Raw genomic sequence first — 20,411 nt, 5'->3', positions numbered from 1 at the left:
TTTATGAATGTATTTGTTCATTCATTCATTCAAATTTCACTTGGTAATATGGCAAAAAGTTCATTTTGGATCCTAATATTGCCTCGGTCATGGGTCATTCCAAAATATTTATATACTGTATATGCACTATACCATTCAAAAGATTTTCATTTTAGATTTTAAGAAATTATTACTTTTATTCAGCAATGATGCATTAAATTGACCAAATGACAGTAGCCAAAAAAAAAAAAAAAAAAGCTATTTTAAATAAATGCTGTTGTTTTGAAATTTCTGTTCATCAAAGAATCCTGAAAAAAAAAAAAACATTTTTGCAAACATATTAAGCAGCACAACTGTTTTCAACATTGATAATAATAAGAAATGTTTCTTGAGCAGCAAATCAGCATATTAGAAGGATTTCTGAAGGATCATGTGACACTGAAGACGAGTAATGATGCTGAAAATACAGCTTTGCATCACAGGAATAAAATTACATTTTAAAATATATTTAAATAGAAGAAGTTAAAATTGTAATAATATTTCACAGTGTTACTGTTTTTACTTTATTATGTTTATTATACTATGTCTTGTATACACACATACTTATACATACATACATATGGGTAGTTGACAAATAAAAATGGACTGTGTCATAGCAAAAATGTTGAAAAAAACAACAACATACAAATAACATGAGAAAAATAGCATGAGAGGGGTTTATCTTCAATGTTAGAGGTCATTTTGTTTTACATTTTTCCGTCACACCATAGGACACATTGATACATCAACTACCCATATATAGGTAGGTGTGTAAGGTCTAACAAAACGTAATGAAATTTCACTATCCTTTCTAGATTTTATAGTTCTGGTTCGAAAGAACAGAACAAAATTATTTTTGTTAAAAGTGTTCAAACTAAACTGATAACTGGACACACAGTGAAGCAAACCACTGAAACTGCCTCAATATGCTGATTCAAAAAAAGGAAGAATAATAAAGAAAGTACAGCAAGATGGGGCATGTGAGGAACAGAATGAAACCACAACAGAACAAGCACCTTCTATCATCGCCTCCAGCGCTGACGACAAAGCGATCCCCGTTGGTGAAGCGGATGTTGGTCAGGTGGGCAGAGTGGCCCAGAAAACGTTTGTGTTTGGCCTGAGGAAAAAGATTCTAGTCAGACGGTCTGCTATTTTATTTTTGAAAAAGCAGAAATGTGTGCAGCACAGGTTAGAGCACAGAAATATAATGGACATAAACATTTTAAAATCCAATTAAACAGCTGAACATCGGCTGTTGTGAGAATGTTTTGATCTGTGTTGGCAAGAACTGTGTCACATTCAGCCCTTTTTACTGTCTTGTGATGTACTGTCACATGTTTCAGCATTCGGTGAAATACAATACGCAGAGACAGCGGAAATTAGTCTGTGGTTTCTATTTATCTGTAGAAACAGCACTATTGGCCATTGTGGAGAGGGAAGTACACTTTAGCATACTTTTAAAAAAGAGACTTATTACAGAAATAAAATAAAAAAAAAATAATGCAGTAAAACCGTGTAATGCACAGGTAGTTCCAATTCAGTTTAATCACCGTTCTATATTAATTGATGCACACAAACCCACACACAGAGAGAGAGGGGTCGGAGATCTCAAATCGTGCTGCGCACATACAGAAGATATCTATCTCTTTAAAAGGATTAAATATATGCAAAAATACATAAGTTCTTAGTTGTTGTTTTAACCATGCTGTATATCAGTATGTTAAGCGAAATATAAACTATACTTATAAACTATATAAACTAAAATAAAATTAAAACTATACTTAACTGAAAAACTAAATTAAAATGATCAAACAAACAGACTCTGCAAAATAACCGAAACTAAATCATTTGAAACTGAAAACAAAATCAAAATCAAAACTAAATTAAACACTCAAAAACTTGGATTGGAACGACATGAGGGCTAGAACATGATGCCAGAATCTTCATTTCCCCCCCCCCAAAAAAAAGAAAAAAGTGTCTTTTTCACACAAAACAACAGTTTATTTCAGCAAAAATGGGGTATACTTACAAATTTCTCTGGACACGGAAAGTCGAACAGCTTTACCATTCCAAAGTCATCGCCTGTGACGATGTTGAGGCCGGAGTGAGACACACAAGCGCAGGTTACATCTGCCTTATCTGTGTTCCTGGACCAGATCCCCACCACCTCATCCCCGAGGACACTACAGAGACACCCAAACACTTCAACACTGCAGTACTACAGCAGCCATTGAGAACAGTCACTTTACTGACAGAACTGGATTTCGTTTTTATTTTACGGGATGCCAGCAGTGCTGGAACCACCAACTGTTAGCCAGAAGGTCTATAATAAAGGTACACCAGGCAGCAAAACAAGAAATTTAGCTTGAGTAAGAAAATAAATCAGGAGAAGTGCTGTGAAAAAAACAATATGCTGCAATCGCAGATAGAATTAGATTCCTCTGAGAACTGAGTTTGCTGAAAACAATTTGCAGTGTAATTTTTACAGGTTGTGTGAAGAAAAACACGTTTTAAATTTAGACCGAATGAGAGTACACAAATGTATCTAACCTCCTCACCAAAGTAATACTTATGATCTTGAAATCTGGTAGAACTACTGCAAGTACAATTAACTAATCTGATTTGTTGGTCTCGATTCAATCAGTGGGAATAATGAAATCTTTTAGGTGTGATGTTTGCTTTTCAGCTGCTGATGGGTGAGTGTTCTGCAGTCCGTTACCTTGTCCATGTGGCCCAGGTTATTCTGTCTATCACTGCTTGCTCAGTGACTTGCTTCCCAGAAGGCACCTCATAGACTACACGTTTATAAGCACCAGTAGACAACTGCACAGAGCAAAACATGCAGACAGAGTGAGAAACATTGTGTAGAACTGGTCTAATGCGGTCTGGCACAGAAAAAGACATTAAAGGGGTCATGAACTGCCTTTGTTTTTTTATTTTGTACTGTTCTCTAAGGTCCACTTATAATGTTATCAAGAGTTTTACATCAAAAAACATAAAACGTTTTTGAAGTAATAGGCTATGTTCTGTCCTTGTTTTGACCCCCCTCATCAGAACGCTCTTGTTTGGATAGGCGTGGCGGATTGTAGACTTGGAAGTTAACACCCACTTCTATGATTGGCTTATAGTTGTGTATGTTTGACAGCCTACATCCTTCACAGATGGACGCGTTCTGACACTTTATTAAAAATAAAGTTCATCAATACAGTTTGTCGTTTGGTTTCTGTGTAGACCTGCGTTTGCTTCTCTAGTTACTTACACTATGTGCAAAAATCGGTGGGTGGGGCTAAACAGGCAGCACTATGGTGCTGGTCATATAATTAGAATATCATCAAAAAGTTGATTTATTTCACTAATTGAAAGTGAAACTTGTATATTATATTCATTCATTGATATATTCACAGACTGATATATTTCAAATGTTTAATTAAATCCCAAATTCAGTATCTCAGAAAATTAGAATATTGTGAAAAGGTTCAATATTGAAGACACCTGGTGCCACACTCTAATCAGCTAATTAACTCAAAACACACAATCATGGGGAAGACTGCTGACTTGACAGTTGTCCAAAAGACGACCATTGACACGTTGCACAAGGAGGGCAAGACACAAAAGGTCATTGCAAAAGAGGCTGGCTGTTCACAGAGCTCTGTGTCCAAGCACATTAATAGAGAGGCGAAGGGAAGGAAAAGATGTGGTAGAAAAAAGTGTACAAGCAATAGGGATAACCGCACCCTGGAAAGGATTGTGAAACAAAACCCATTCAAAAATGTGGGGGAGATTCACAAAGAGTGGACTGCAGCTGGAGTCAGTGCTTCAAGAACCACTACGCACAGACATATGCAAGACATGGGTTTCAGCTGTCGGATTCCTTGTGTCAAGCCACTCTTGAACAACAGACAGCGTCAGAAGCGTCTCGCCTGGGCTAAAGACAAAAAGGACTGGACTGTTGCTGAGTGGTCCAAAGTTATGTTCTCTGATGAAAGTAAATTTAGCATTTTCTTTGGAAATCAGAGTCCCAGAGTCTGGAGGAAGAGAGGAGAGGCACACAATCCACGTTGCTTGAGGTCCGGTGTAAAGTTTCCACAGTCAGTGATGGTTTGGGGTGCCATGTCATCTGCTGGTGTTGGTCCACTGTGTTTTCTGAGGTCCAAGGTCAACGCAGCCGTATACCAGGAAGTTTTAGAGCACTTCATGCTTCCTGCTGCTGACCAACTTTATGGAGATGCAGATTTCATTTTCCAACAGGATTTGGCACCTGCACACCGTGCCAAAGCAACCAGTATCTGGTTTAAGGACCATGGTATCCCTGTTCTTAATTGGCCAGCAAACTCGCCTGACCTTAACCCCATAGAAAATCTATGGGGTATTGTGAAGAGGAAGATGCGATATGCCAGACCCAACAATGCAGATGAGCTGAAGGCCACTATCAGAGCAACCTGGGCTCTCATAACACCCGAGCAGTGCCACAGACTGATCGACTCCATGCCACGCCGCATTGCTGCAGTAATTCAGGCAAAAGGAGCCCCAACTAAGTATTGAGTGCTGTACATGCTCATACTTTTCATGTTCATACTTTTCAGTTGGCCAAGATTTCTAAAAATCCTTTCTTTGTATTGGTCTTAAGTAATATTCAAATTTTCTGAGATACTGAATTTGGGATTTTCCTTAGTTGTCAGTTATAATCATCAAAATTAAAAGAAATAAACATTTGAAATATATCAGTCTGTGTGTAATGAATGAATATAATATACAAGTTTCACTTTTTGAATGGAATTAGTGAAATAAATCAACTTTTTGATGATATTCTAATTATATGACCAGCACCTGTAGAAGCAGGCGTTGATCTTCTTCTGCGGAGACGGTGCTTAGCTACTCTAGAGTGGCACATTCCACCTAAACCTAAACTTTTTTGTCAGCCGAACCCATTTGATGTAAAACCTTTACTTCAAGTATACAACTTGAGATTTTATGTTAATATTTCAATAATTTAACAAAACATTCACGTTCACAGTACTCTTATATTTATTACATGCAAGTAAAAAAAAACACATCTGTAAAATAAAAACAAATAATATATATTTTTGTTAAGTATTTTATATTTTTATGAACTGTTTTTATTTTAAAATTCTTTAATTTTATATTTTTTTCAGCTCATAAACCTCCTGCAGTTCCCTCTCAAACTAGTTTGGGAATTCCTGGCTTAAGTCCTATGTATACTTCATTTTCCACATTCCTCTTCATCTTGCAAACAGTTGAGTGAGCAAGACTTTCTTTTCAAATCAAAATCAACCTAATATTTTCAAAGCTCAAATCAACCTAATAACACCCCTTAGCAGTTCTAAATTCATGTAAACCACAGCTTTGTGGGCTTTATTGCTTTAATAAATGCTTGTCAATACATTCAGCAATACATTTGAACTGTTTTTCAAAGTTAACAGAAGTAATTATAAAAAATTATATATTAAAATGTCCTTAAGTCCTACTTAAGTTGGAAGCTTACCCTCTAGAGCTTTCAACTAATGGCATTTAATGTAAATGTAACAAAAAACAGTCCAAGAGCGCACATCCAAAAGGCAAAAAGCTCAATGTGGGTGCTCCACCACACAAGAATTTCAAAGTAGGCACATATAGCTCCAGAGACAGGAAAATATTTATTTAGGTTCTCACCACAGGTGACGTTTCGAGCTTAGACGCTCTTCATCAGACTGTCGAAACAAAATATTATATTATATTTATAAATATTTTCCTGTCTCTGGAGCTATGGTGTGCCTACTTTGATTTTTTGAATTAATATAAATGTACATTTTCATTTTATTCTAATTTAAAGTATATAATTGCTGTGATAAGTACTCTTTGATAAGTACTACATTCTCTCATGCAAACAAGCAAACACACACAAACACATCTCAACATGCTGTACCTGCACATAGCAGCTGTCAGCAGAAAAATCCATCTGCATGACAAAGCTAGGGATGTCCCTACAGCAGTTGATGCGGTTGAGCTGTGGTCCTAACGTCAGGTCATAAAAATCTACTGCATTCTCACTGGAACCCACAGCCAAGTAGCGTGAGTCTGGACTGAACCTGGGGAAAAGAAACTTTAGTTGTTGCAATAGACCATGTTAATGTAAGAATGAAATAATATTCATCTAGAAACAAAAATACAGAAACTTGTTTCTGCCTGAAATGGAAATGGAAGTGCCTTTAGTATTTCATAACTGCAACTTCATTCCATTTTTTACTCTGCAGTGGAAACATGACTAACCCACCCTCAAAAAAAAAAAAATATATATATATATATATATATATATATATATATATATATATATATATATATATTTTTAGTGGTAATAATTTTAAATTATTATGGATATGTTAATAAAATTAAATAATGCATAATTAGCATCAGTCTCACCTGATATCTTGTATGGCAGAGCGCCGATCTCTCTTCTTCCCCCAGATCTTTAGTGAGGTAACAAGGAGGATGATGAACTCTCCATTCTTCATGCCGATGGCCACCATGTCACCCTCTGGGCTGTAGCTGACCGCGCGTGCAGGATGACCGAGGTTCACTTTATTCAGCATCTTCTGTTTTTCCATGCAAGAGAGCGTTTGAATCATCTGGTATCTCAAAAAATCACTATGCACAGGCATTATATAATTTACCCTCTCTGAAATGTCCCAGAGGCGCACAGTGCCGTCCTCAGCAGCAGACAGGAAGACGTCTCGGGTGGGGTGAGCTCCCAGTCCCCAGATAGGACCATCCATGTGACCGTTCACCAGAATGTTACAGGCTGCGTTCTTCTCACCAACCTCAATGATCTCAGCATTCCGAGTACCTACGAGAATCTTCCCCTAAACAATCAAGGAGGAGGACACAGGGAGACATACTATTTATCAGGAAAAATAGCCAGCTTGATATTTCTGACTAAGGCTAGTTGGTTCTTACTGGCTTTAGAAACATCATTTATGTTATTTATCTATGTGTATTTATGTATGTATCTATGTATTTATTTATTTATTTCCTCTTTCATCACAAATTAAAAATGTCCCATCTTTTATATATTCTATTATTTCTATAGTATTATTGCTATCCATCTATCCATCTATCTATCTATGTATCTATCCATCTACAGTATCTATCTATCTATCTATCTGTCCATCCATCTATCCATCCATCCATCTATATCTACAGTATCTATCTATCTACCCATCTATCCATCCATCTATCCATCTATCTATCTATACTTCAAACATTCAAAAGTTTCAGGTCAGTAAGATGTTTTTTTTTTTTTTTTTAAAAGCTGAATTTATTTGATCAAAACTACAGTAAAAAAGTAATATTATGAAAATAATAACTTTTAATATATTTTAAAATGTAATTTAATGCCATTACTCCAGTGTTTCCTTAGAAATCATTACCTATATTATTATCAGTGCTGAGAACAGTTAAGCTTTTTTTTTTTTTTACATTAGTGACATTATAAATGTCTGTACTGTCACTGTCATACAATCCATGCAGAATAAGTATTATAGTATTATGAGTATTAATGTCTTGAAAATAAAAACTTGTTTATTTATTAGATAGCAAAAATGGTGTGGGCGAGTTGTTGTGTAATTAACTGCATATGCACAAAAAGAGAAAAATACTAATAAAAAGAAATCACGATCATCATAAAAATTTAAAAAGGGGGGGGGAAGTCTGGTAGGGACAAAACAGCACACCAGCAACCCACACAAGGCATAATCGTATTAAAACTTTTACGGAGTTTCTGTTGACTGCATCTGAGGCACAGTCACAATGTAAATTGCATCTGACTAAAGATAAACAGTATTTCCCATCCTCTTCAATGTAGTGATTTTGTGTAAGTGCTGTACCTTGCCCCTGCAGACAGAGCGCACACAGTCTATGATCTGGCCCGTCTCCAGTCTGAAGGCTCTGCATCTCTTCAACTCCTGATCCCACAGTTTGAGCGCACCACCCTCCTTAGACCTGCAGAGGGCAGCCCACACAAATCCTCTCATCTACTACAGCATCTTTTGAGAATGTGCATGCAGATTCAGAGAACAAAATATTTCAGTTAAAGATAATGGGAAAGGTCAAACCACTTACGGTCGTTCTTTGCCTCCTGTGACAATGAGCCCGTCACGTAATGTGGTGTACATGGTGAATACAGGTCCAGTGTGAGCCTTAGCCACGATTCTCACTAGAATGTGTTCCTTCCATACACACACATCTCCACTAATGGTACCTGTAAATGTCAAGTTATTCTGAAAAGAAAACAAACCTGCACTAATCTAGTGACCTCTAAGAGAAAAACAGCACAAACATGGCAAAGCACAGCATTTTCATATCCGTTCATATCCGATAATTTTAATTTTTAATACTAAAAGGTCAAATGTAATTTTTGAAGTTACAATCATAAACAACTTTTTGAATTAATTTCTGATTTTGCATATTGTCCATTTAAGCTCTGACACACAAGTGCACAAACAAATGCAAACATATGCATGTATACATAAATATCTACTCACACACATTCCACATTCATTTAAAGGGACAGTTCACCCAAAAATAAATATTCTGCCATTACTTACTCATCCTCATTTCGTTTCTAACCTTTATGACTTTCTTGCATTGTGAAACACAGAAATAGTTATTTTGCAACTCTCAAATCTCATTTTGTGTGTGTGTGTATACATTAAAATATGGAATATACAACTGTTCAAAAGTCTGGGATCAGTATATTTTTAAATAAGAATGTAATACTTTTATTATTATTCAGCAACAATACATTAAAATATATATTAGTGCTGTCAAACGATTAATCGCGATTAATCGCATCCAAAATAAAAGTTTTTGTTTACATAATACATGAGTGTGTACTGACTATATTTATTATGTATATATAAATACAATCACATGAATGTATATATTTAAGAAAAATAGGCTATTTATATATTAAATATATTTATATATAATATAAAATATTATAATCTAAATATATAAATATTTTCAAAATATATACTGTATGTGTGTGTATTTATACTGTATACTGTGTATATACAGTATACATATATAAAAATACTAAAAGTTATATATTTTAAATAAATTGTGCTCTTTCTATGTATCATATAATACAAAAAAAAAATATATATATTAAGAAGCACAACTGTTTATAACATTGATAATAATAAAAAATGTTTCTTGAACATCAGATCAGCATATTAGATTCGTGTGACATCGAAGATTGGAGTAATAGCTGCCAAAAAACAGAATCAGATCCCCCCCGCCACCCCTTTGTATTGGTTTGGAAAACCACTGGATTTTTAATTTTAGGTGAACTTTTCCTTAATTTCTCCCTCTCTAACAACAAATACGAAATGAGCTGAGCATCATGTAGAAACAGAAGAATACTTACAGCTCCAAATGCCACTGAGAGCATGGTCTGCATACGGGCATCCTCAATGGAGCTGAGCACTCCTTTCTTACTGAGCAGAGCCCTGCCAGCCAGCGTCCAGAACCGCACGTGTTTTATCCCCACTGACACAAACTGAGTGTCCGAATCAGGCCGGAACTCTGCCACAAAGATCCTCTGGGTGTGACCGGCCCGACTTGCTACTTTGGCACCTTTGAAAAGAATTTCAGATCACAAGTCTGATATAAAAGCAGTGTGCAGAGTAAATGCTGTCTGTGTCTGTGTCTTTCTGTGTGTGTGTGTGTGTGTGTGTGTGTGTGTGTGTGTGTGTGTGTTGACCTGTACCTTCCTGCCACTTCCAGATGGTGAGTGTGTGCTGGGGGTCCAGACCCACAGAAAGCAACAGTTTGCCGGTGGCACTGAAGCTTACAGAGCAAACGCCCCTAGAATGATGGCAGCGCAACACAGAGAGGGTCTGTTTGTTCATGGCTTCCCACACATGGATTGAAGGAGATGTGGCTGCAAATACAAAAAGACTTTATTTTCCTCCGTTGCTTAGATTTATAAAGTGATAAAGCTGTATTCAAAAATTCAACTAATAAAGATTTGATAATCCAGTGTCAGCGTGAGACAATATTTCATGGCAACTCTGTTTTCATGAAATTTTTTTTTTTAAAAGTGTCACTCACCTGACATGTCACCAGCATCACCTAAGGGAACAAAAACAGCAGTTAAACATGGTAGGAAAAACACTTTAAATTATATAATTTTTTAAACCACTGGTGCATAAATGTATGTTGTCGCACCAAACTATCCAAATACACACAAAAATATATATATATTTTTTAATTAAGAACAAACGAATCAAGCAACATGTGCAAATGGCAATAAGGTACAGCAAAGCACTGGTGCAACCATCAAAAAATCAAAAAATAAATAAGAATTTGACAAATTGCTTATGTTTCCTTTCAGTTTCAGAGAGCCAGATTTGGCAAAACACAGAACCAGACTCTGTGATCAAAAAATCTAACTATCTCTATTTTATTGTGATCTTTTTTCTCATCAAATTCTTCCAAGACCAGTGTTGGAGAGTAACTAATTACATGTAACAGAATTACGTAATTTAATTACAAAATAAATGTAACTGTACTCTGTTACAGTTACTGAGAAAAAAATGTAATTAAATTACAGTTACTTATGAAAATGTTAACAATTACAAAGGGGGTTACAACTGAATATATTCACACGCACATACAGATTTGATTGATTTCTTTCCCAAATTGCATTGACTGCTCTAAAATAAGAGACACCAGTGTTTCAGGGGTTTAGGACACAGAATAGGACACATGCATATTTAATAACTGTTTTATTTCCTATTTGGGTTTGTGTATATTCCTTATTTTTTAAATTAACAGTCCCCCTCCCAAGGCATTGTTAGATGCCAGTGTTTCCTGTCATAGCTATGCAAAGATTTGATTTCAAAAATAGTATCATAGCTATTAAACATAATAAGAGGTGCTAAAGTCTGATGTTGTGGTGACTGTGCTTTAAAATTAAATACAACCCGAATTCCCAAAATGTTGGGGCGTTTTTTTAATTTGAATAAAATGAAAACTAAAATACTTTCAAATCACATGAGCCAATATTTTATTCACAATAGAACGTAGATAACATAACAAATGTTTAAACTGAGAAATTTTACACTTTTATCCACTAAATAATCAGCTCATTTGAAATTTGATGCCTGCTACAGGTCTCAAAAAAGTTGGCATGGGGGCAACAAAGGGCTGAAAATGCAAGAAATGTTGAAAAGATTCAGCTGGGAGAACATCTAGCAACTAATTAAGTTAATTGACATCAGGTCTCTAACATAAAAGGGATGTCTTAGAGAGGCAGAGTCTCTCAGAAGTAAAGATGGGCAAAGGCTCTCCAATCTGTGAAAGAGTGCGTAAAAAGATTGTGGAATACTTTAAAAACAATGTTCCTCAACATCAAATTGCAAAGGCTTTGCAAATCTCATCATCTACAGTGCATTACATCATCAAAAGTTTCAGCGAAACTGGAGAAATCTCTGTCCGTAAGGGACAAGTCCGAAGACCTTTGTTGGATGACTGTGGTCTTCGGGCCCTCAGATGACACTGCATCACTCATCGGCATGATTCTGTCATTGACATTACTAAATGGGCCCAGGAATACTTCCAGAAACCACTGTCAGTAAACACAATCCACCGTGCCATCTGCAGATGCCAACTAAAGCTCTATCATGCAAAAAGGAAGCCATATGTGAACATGGTCCAGAAGCGCCGTCGTGTCCTGTGGGACAAGGCTCATTTAAAATGGACTGTTTCAAAGTGTTCTATGGTCAGATGAGTCTTTAACATTCTTGTTGGAAATCACGAACACCGTGTCCTCCGGGCTAAAGAGGAGGGAGACCTTCCAGCGTGTCATCAGTGTTCAGTTCAAAAGCCAGCATCTCTGATGGTATGGGGTTGCATAAGTGCATACGGTATGGGCAGCTTGCATGTTTTGGAAGGCACTATGAATGCTGAAATGTATATAAAGGTTTCAGAGCAACATATGCTCCCCTCCAGACGACGTCAATTTCAGCAGGACAACGCAAAACCACATACTGCAGCTATTACAACAGCATGGCTTCGTAGTAGAAGAGTCCGGGTGCTGAATTGGCCTGCCTGCAGTCCAGATCTTTCACCTATACACTGTAAAACCTGATAAGTTAAGAATACTCAAATCATTTGAGGAAACTTATTGCCCCAAAATATTTGAGTAAACAAACTTTTTTTTTTTTTTTGAAGTTAGTAGAGCATAACATTTTTATGACAAATGGGACGGGGCTGAGAGCCATGGGAGCAAAGCCTCTCTTCCATGATCCCACCCCACTTTTCACAATGATATTTACGAACAACTTGCTTCCATAAACAGCTCATTCATTCTGATATTTATAATTAAGTGCTGGTTAGAAAAATCACACTAGCACATGCTGATGTAGTTATCAAAAAGACTCTCACTATACACTTGCATGTAACTAGTCATACAACATGCAGTAGCCTATATATAGTCTTTAAGATTTGCTGTCCATCCTCAACCTAACCACAGGCTCTACTCTTCACCATAATGGTAACACTACAAAACCAACATAACCGAAACCTATGTAAATCCTAACATAACACAACATTTAAGGACTAACTCATGTCTCCCTATTGTGCAAACACACAAAATAACACTTAATTTCAACATTTATTTTCCTTGTTGTCTGATGCAAAGCATGCTGGGAACCAGAAAACTCAATCATTTTAAGTTCGGCTTACTACAACGACATTTTGAGTTTACAGAACTTTTTTCAATTAAGTCCAATGAACTTTCGTTATTATTTGAGTGAAATTAACTCATTTCATTTCATTCATTTCACTGTTCGGTTTTACAGTGTAGAGAACATTTGGCACATCATTAAACAAAAAATACGTCAAAGATGACCACGAACTCTTCAGCAGCTGGAAACCTATATCAGGCAATAATGGGACCAAATTCCAACACCAAATCTCCAGAAACTCATAACCTCGATGCCCAGACGTCTTCAAACTGTTTTGAAAAGAAGAGGAGATGCTACACCATGGTAAACATGCCCCCGTCCCAACTATTTTGAGACCTGTAGCAGGCATCAAATTTGAAATGAGCTCATTTTGTGCATAAAATTTTTACATTTCTCAGTTGAAACATTTGTTATGTTATCTATGTTCTATTGTGAATAAAATATTGGCTCATGTGATTTTAAAGTCTTTTAAAAAATTTAAAAAAAATGTCCCAACATTTCTGGAATTTGGGTTGTAATTATAATCTTAATTCAAGCGATGAAGGATTTTGAAAATCTGACATCAGTGTTGAGTTCAAATGCAAGGTTAACTCTGCCTGCTTTAAATGTTTGAAAATGATTTAGGCCCCGTTTACACTAGTGCGTTTTCGTTTTAAAACACCAGTGTGTTTCTGCTGCATTTCAGAAACAATCTCCGTTTACACAACACAAATGAAAACACATGTCACATGACCATTCATGCAGGTACAACCATAGATATGTATAGGTAGATTCCCTATTATTTAGATGGCGGATGCGTCTGCGTGCTTGGAGCGGTCAAGTGGGGAATCTACCCATACATATCTATGGGTACAATAATGAGCATGATGTTATTGTTTACAAGGTCGTCAAAGATACGCAGAGAGAATGTGGGCAGCCACGCCATCATTTTCAAAAGTCTCCATTTTGGTCCGTTTACACTGAAGCGCAACCCCAGAGTTTTCAAACTAAAGAGGGGTCTGCAGTGTTTTCAAAAGTCTACGTTTTAAACCTCAAAAACGCGGGAGTAGTGTAAACGATAGGCGTAACTGTAGCAAAAGTTATGCGTTTTAAAACAAAAACGCACTAGTGTAAACTAGTAAGTACTAATGTAAGTTTAGAAAAATTGAGAAAAAAAAAAATTAAATGAAGAAAAGTAATCAAATGTAATCAGTTACATTACTTTAATAAAGTAACTGAAATAGTTACACTACTTATTACATTTTTAAATAGGGTAACTTGTAATCTGTAAACTGTTACCAAAGTAACCTTCCCAACACTGTCCAAGACCAACTTCTCTAAGCTCTAACTGTATGACTTTTCTGTTGAATTTTAGGAGAAACATCTGGGACAAAGTTAATACCAGGGCTGTCAAAGTGAGAAGAAAAGGGTGAGTGTTTTCACAAACATACCTACTTGGCCAGTTGCCACCACGTTGGGGAACTTTGGGTGCTGATTAATAGTCAGGCACAGAATGTCATCACTGTGTTCCAAATAGAAACTCTGACAGGCTGAAGGCAAACAAACAAAAAAAAACAACAATAATGATTCTCTACAACATTTTTGTCACGTCTTCATGTCTGTTTGAAGGAACTCGATGAATAAAATCCATATCTAATCCACGCTTGCTACTTACGCCCACTCTGGCACATAAAAATGTATTAAACATGCATTACATATGGCAGGTACCTAAGGGTTTTCTCCCCACCTGTTGTTAAGTTTAGAACGACCCCTACTGAGGCAGTGTGGTAAATGATGTCCGCCCCCTCATTAAGGTAATGCACATTGTTACGGCAGTCGTTGCCTCGGTAACCAAACACCAGTTCAAGCACCAGGTCCTGCAGAGAGAGTCAAAGAGGGGTGTCTGAGGTCGTTTCCATGACAACAGCACAGAGTATCTGGCTCTCAGGATGTGAAAGGACATGCACAGAGAAACTGTGTTGCAGTTCAAACAAGAGAGGCAAGAAAGATCATCTAACCACTGAGAGGACAGAGCAGTCTGTAATGAACATTTAATAGATTGAACAGGCAAGCTAATAAAACAAGCTATCCAAATCCAAACTACAAACCAAAAAAATACTAAGTAATTTAAAGTATACTATCCTATGTACAGAAAGATAGGATAGTATAGTGACAGGACGGAAAGGAAAGGAAAGGAAAGGAAAGGAAAGGAAAGGAAAGGAAAGGAAAGGAAAGGAAAGGAAAGGAAAGGAAAGGAAAGGAAAGGAAAGGAAAGGAAAGGAAAGGAAAGGAAAGGAAAGGAATGGAAAGGAATAAGTAATATTTGTTCTGATCTGCCCTTCACTCACCTCAATGGGTCTCTTTTTCTTGCCAACATTGTTGGTCTGTAGTTTCTCTGGCATTGGTGGTGCCCTGCTCACTGGGGGTCTGCACCCAAAGACAAAAAGCACAGCCACTTAATCAGTCTTACAGCAGTAATAAGGTCAGACAGTGAGCAGGTGAAAAGGACACCAGACATCTGGCATGATTCTGTTTCACCTCAGGTTTTCACTGTAACATGTAACCAAATACAAATACAAAGTTACTGAGTCAGTTCAATATGTGATAGTTTGTGATGTACAGTAAACGTTTGGGTGAAATCTTTGTAAAATTGAGCAAATTAAATTTGCTCTCAACATATCAGGTATAATGAGGTGTAAGTGATCGGTCTAGTCTTACCTTGAGCCCCTTTAAAAGCAGCATTAACAGAGAGAGAGAAAGCATTAGAAGTGTGTCAGTTGAGCAGTTCCCTCAAGTGCTCCAGAAAACAAAGAAGCACAACACAGGGACACTGAGAACAAAAAAATACAATAAAAATGTATAAATGTTGTCCATGATAATGTTCACTTGACAGCATATCACTCTAAAAAAAAAGGTGCTATATAGCACTAAAAGTGGTTCTTTGGCTCGTAATCATAGGGGAACCACTTTTGGTGCTGTATAGTGATTCAGTGGTTCTTCACCGGTTCTTTGGCATGACTGAGGGGCTATATAGCACCACTACCATATACAGAACCTGTTAAGCTCCTGTATGGTTCTTCAGTGGTTCTTTGGGGTGATTAAGGTGCTATATAGCACCACTGTCGTACAAAGAACCCGTTAAACCCCTTTAAAGGTTCTTTACGAGCCAAAGAACCACTGTTGGTGCTGTTTAGCACCATTTTTGTTGAAGAAATACAATGAAATATGGCACTTCTTATGGTTCTACATAGCACCATTTGACAAAGGTGCTGTATAGCACCTTTAAAGATATGGTGCTATATAGCACCAAAAGTGGTTCCCCTATGATTACGAGCCAAGAACCATTTTTAGTGCTATATAGCACCTTTTTGTGTGTGTGTGTGTGTGTGTGTGTGTGTGTGATATGTCAAAATACAAACTGGCTCAAATAGCTTGTGAAGGACGAGACCAGTTTGTATAAAACTAGCTCAATTAATTTTCTTTACACTTAAAGAAGTAGTTCACCCAAACTTCTTACTCACCACAATGTCATCACAAACCTATATGACTTTCTTTCTTCTTCATAACACAAAATGTGAATTTCTGAAGAATATCTTGGCCCACTCTCTTCAATATAATGAAGGTGAAGGACTTAGGCTGCCAAGCTCCAAAATCACAAAAAGCAACCATAAAAATGTCATAATGTGCTATATTCTAAGTCTTCCTAATCTATACAATTAAGTTGCTATTTGTCTAACTCTCCATTACACATTCATGTGAGTTCTTGAGAGAAGTAACCCCTTGTAAAAATGTGTGCTGTTTCTACACTTAAACACGCTTTTGAAAAGTAAATTTGGTCAAATTACTTTAAAGAGATCATAAACTGAGAAACCAAATTTCTAACATTAGGAAAAAGTGAATTAACTTTATTTTTAATGAAGATTCAGACCACGTCAGTAAGAACTTGGTCCTTTGTTCACTGCATTTTACTGCAAATTAGTTTTTTTCAAACAAGGCACATTTTAATGCGGGATTTTCAAAAAGATTGAAACTAAAAGACGATGCTGTGCCGACTATATTGGATCCTTATGAGTAACTGTTTTCATTGCGTGATCAGTATTGCTTTGTCTCTTCTTACAGATCGTTTGATATGTATTGAGTTATTTATGCGTTTTTGACCTAAATCACAGCAGCGTCCATCTATGAGGAATGTACGCTGTCAAACATACACAACTATTAGCCAATCACAGCACTTGGTATTTACGTCCGAGTCTACAATCTGGTACGCCTGTTCAAATAGAGCATTCCAATGAGGGGGGTCAAAAACAGGATGGAAAATAGCCTACTACTTTATGTTTTTTTAATATAAAAATCTTGATAACATTGTAAGTAGACCTCAGAGTAAAAAAAAAAAAAAAAAAAAGGCAGTTCATCACCCCTTTAAAGTACATTTTAAATCAGAGTGTGTTTACATGCACAACCGATTATGCATAATAAGCCGACAATGTGTGTGGTCATGTAAATGTCTTAAACCCTTTTATCGGCATAAGGTCATAAACTGCTTAAAAATAAACTGATCGACATCTAGATTTTTGTGCAATACCCTGATTTTTCCCTGCATTTAAACAATTTAACCTGCGTTCTGTCGCCTTATTGAAGTGTGCATGTGTAACATGTGACAGAAAAGTATCCTTTACGCCAGATTTAAGTGTGTCCAGCCACAGCGAGTGAAAGGAGAATGAGTCTTTGCAAGTTTCTTACTGACATTTTAGAACATTCTGGGATTTTTAATGCTTTATTGAACATCACAACTCATAAAAAATGGAATACCAAGAGTAGAATACATTGATGTTTCTGTTTTGACATCACCATTGGAGAATAAACTGATGTAAATACAGTAACTTGCACTGCCAGGTTATTGTTTTGCATGTAAATAGGTATGTAAAGTCAGGTTATTTCAATAAACATTAATCGGACTGATCCTTCAACAACAGTTGAAAATTATAAATACAGTTAAGTCCATATATTTGGACACTGACACAATTTTCATAATTTTGGCTCTGTATGCCACCAGAACAGAATTACAAATAAAACAATCGAGATGAAATTGAAGTGCAGACTTTAAGCTTTAATTCAAGGGGTTGAACAAAAATATAACAGAAAATGCTTAGGAATTACAACCATTTTTATACAAAGTCACCCCATTTTCAGGGGCTCAAATGTAATTGGACAAATAAATATAATCATAAATAAATTGTTCATTTTTAATATTTTGTTGAGAATCCTTTGCAGGCAATGACTGCCTTGAGTCTGAAACTCGTGGACATCACCAAAGATTGGGTTTCCTCCTTTGTGATGCTTTTCCAGGCCTTTACTGCAGCTGACTTCAGTTGTTGTTTGTTTGTGGGTCTTTCTGCCTTTAGTTTTGTCTTTAGCAAGTGAAATGCATGCTCAATCGGGTTGAAATCAGGAGACTGACTTGGCCACTGCAGAATATTTTTTTTCCTTCAAAACCTCCTGGATTGTTTTTGCTGTATGTTTTGGGTCATCGTCCATTATAGTACTATGAAGCACCAAACAATCAACTTTGCTCCATTTGACTGAATCTGGGCAGAAAGTATATCCCTAAACACTTCAGAATTCATCCGGCTGCTTCTGTTCTCTGCCACGTCATCAATAAACACCGGTAACCTTTGCCAATGGAAGCCATGCATGCTCATGCCATCCCACTGCTCCACCATGTTTCACAGATGATGTTGTATGCTTTGGATCATGAGCTGTTCCAAGCCTTCTCCATACTTTTTTCTTCCCGTCATTCTGGTACAGGTTGATCTTAATTTCAGCCGTCTAAAGAATGCTTTTGCAGAACTGGTCTGGCTTTTTTAGATGTTTTTTGGCAAAGTCTAATCTGGCCTTGTTTGCACCTTGTGGTGAACCCTCTGTATTTGCTCTTGTGAAGTCTTCTCTTGATTGTAGACTTTAACAGTGAACGTCTACCTCCTGGAGAGTGTTCTCCTCTTGGCTGGATGTTGTGAAAGGGTTTTTTCTTTACCAGAGAGGATTCTCTGATCATCCACCACTGTTGTCCTCCGTGGACGTCCAGGCCTTTTTATGTTCCTGAGCTCACCAGTCCATTCTTTTTTTCTCAGAATGTACCAAACTGTTGATTTGGGCACTCCTAATGTTCCTGCTATCTCTCTGATGGACTTGTTTTGTTTTTGAAGCCTAACAATTGTCTGTTTCACTTGTATGGAGAGCTCCTTTGACCGCATGATGTGGGTTCACAGCAACAGCTTCCAAATCCAAATGCACACTTAGAATCAACTCCAGACCTTTTACCTGCTTAATTGATGTAGAAATAACTAAAGAATAGCCCACGCCTGAGCGTTTGAGTCAATTGTCCAATTACCTATGGTCCCTTGAAAAAGGGGGGAGGTACATATTAAAGAGCTGTAATTCCTTTACCATTACTCCAATTTTGATGAGAATACCCTCAAATTAAAGCTCAGAATATTCACTATATAACTGCAACTTGAAGATGTTTTGGTCAACAGCTAAAATAATAAAAATTGTGCCTGTGTCCAAATACATACGGATCTAACTGTAAAAAACTCCTTAAATTTGATTTGTTCCTTACACTTTGCAATGTAGTGCATGATTTTCTGAAGCTTAAAAACTTCAGTCCACATTTATTGTCACTGCATGAAAAACAGTGAACAAACCTTCCATCTATCCATACCACTTATCCTACGTAATGTCACAGGGATACTGGAGCCTAAGTGATCAACTTCAATATTTCAAATTTCTCTGTGTGTTCAAGAAAGTAGGAAGAAAGTAAGGTTTGGAACAGCATGAGGGTAAATGATGGGAGAATTTCTGTTTTGGGGTGAACTAATCCTTTAATCGTCCTGAGAGAGAGTGCAGGGAGCAAAGCATGAGCAAAGTTCCCAGCAGCCAAAGAAGCAGCATTACTCTTTAAATAATTAGCGGTGGAGAGCAGTAATAAAGTCACCTCAAAGCAATGACAAAATATCTGCCAGCAAAGCACTTAATATAATGTTGTGCCATCCACTCTAATTTAAGACTGAAATTACCTGCTTTTAAAGCATCTCGAGCTTAAAATAAGAGCAAAACTTAGCGACAGGCGGTTTTATGGTTCAGTACAGGGAAAAAGCTGGGTTTATGGTTCTGATGGCTGTTGCCGTGCAGTATAGCAAACATCCAAAGAGCAGGAGAGGGAGGCGGCACATGAAACGTTTCTGAATAAATGACACTTTCATTGATCTTCTTACCTGACTACTCCCTGCCTTCACATGGTGAGAGAGAGGAGTGGAGTGCAGAGACAGACAGAGGAGTGAGGAAAATTGGAAGAGACAGACATGAGGGTAGCATGTCACTCAAAGCCCAAGTGTTCCATGAATTCATGGAACTCATTGTTTTCAATGTTTTGAACTATTGTTCAACTCTTAAAGTTCATAATGCACTGTTTTCGTTAAAATTGTAAAAATTTTAATACAACATAATCTCAATTTTGATGAATCTCAGAGTTCTTAAAAACAAAAACTGCATATGCAGTAATGCAATTACAATGGAAATCTATGAGCAAGAAAAACCCATTTAAATGTACAAATCTTGTGGCTATACCTTTGAAACAGAATGTGTTCTAAATACATGCGAAGAATGTAT

General features: G+C 36.8%; 1 protein-coding gene across 8 annotated transcripts in view; it reads right to left on the bottom strand.

The window, feature by feature from the left end:
- eml5 (EMAP like 5) overlaps positions 1 to 20,411 on the bottom strand; it is an 87,676-nt gene that overhangs the window by 1,419 nt on the left and 65,846 nt on the right. For 6 of the 8 annotated variants that reach the window (XM_058750195.1, XM_058750196.1, XM_058750197.1 and 3 more), the window contains 14 exons: positions 15,095 to 15,173; positions 14,494 to 14,623; positions 14,198 to 14,296; positions 10,129 to 10,149; positions 9,785 to 9,958; positions 9,443 to 9,651; positions 8,134 to 8,291; positions 7,899 to 8,013; positions 6,687 to 6,875; positions 6,436 to 6,608; positions 5,942 to 6,104; positions 2,738 to 2,841; positions 2,048 to 2,201; positions 1,035 to 1,135 (listed from right to left, as the gene is read on the bottom strand). In XM_058750195.1, the coding sequence (XP_058606178.1) occupies positions 1,035 to 1,135; positions 2,048 to 2,201; positions 2,738 to 2,841; positions 5,942 to 6,104; positions 6,436 to 6,608; positions 6,687 to 6,875; positions 7,899 to 8,013; positions 8,134 to 8,291; positions 9,443 to 9,651; positions 9,785 to 9,958; positions 10,129 to 10,149; positions 14,198 to 14,296; positions 14,494 to 14,623; positions 15,095 to 15,173 (1,869 nt within the window). Of the gene's footprint in view, positions 1 to 1,034; positions 1,136 to 2,047; positions 2,202 to 2,737; positions 2,842 to 5,941; positions 6,105 to 6,435; positions 6,609 to 6,686; positions 6,876 to 7,898; positions 8,014 to 8,133; positions 8,292 to 9,442; positions 9,652 to 9,784; positions 9,959 to 10,128; positions 10,150 to 14,197; positions 14,297 to 14,493; positions 14,624 to 15,094; positions 15,174 to 20,411 lie in introns of those variants that run through there. The other 2 variants (XR_009266819.1, XR_009266818.1) reach the window with 2 other exon arrangements.

The sequence above is a fragment of the Onychostoma macrolepis genome, chromosome 17 (genome assembly GCF_012432095.1).
Source record: "Onychostoma macrolepis isolate SWU-2019 chromosome 17, ASM1243209v1, whole genome shotgun sequence".
In the NCBI taxonomy this organism is placed as follows: domain Eukaryota; kingdom Metazoa; phylum Chordata; class Actinopteri; order Cypriniformes; family Cyprinidae; genus Onychostoma; species Onychostoma macrolepis.
Note: the sequence above shows the minus strand (reverse complement) of the source record. Positions and strands in the feature narration are given on the sequence as shown.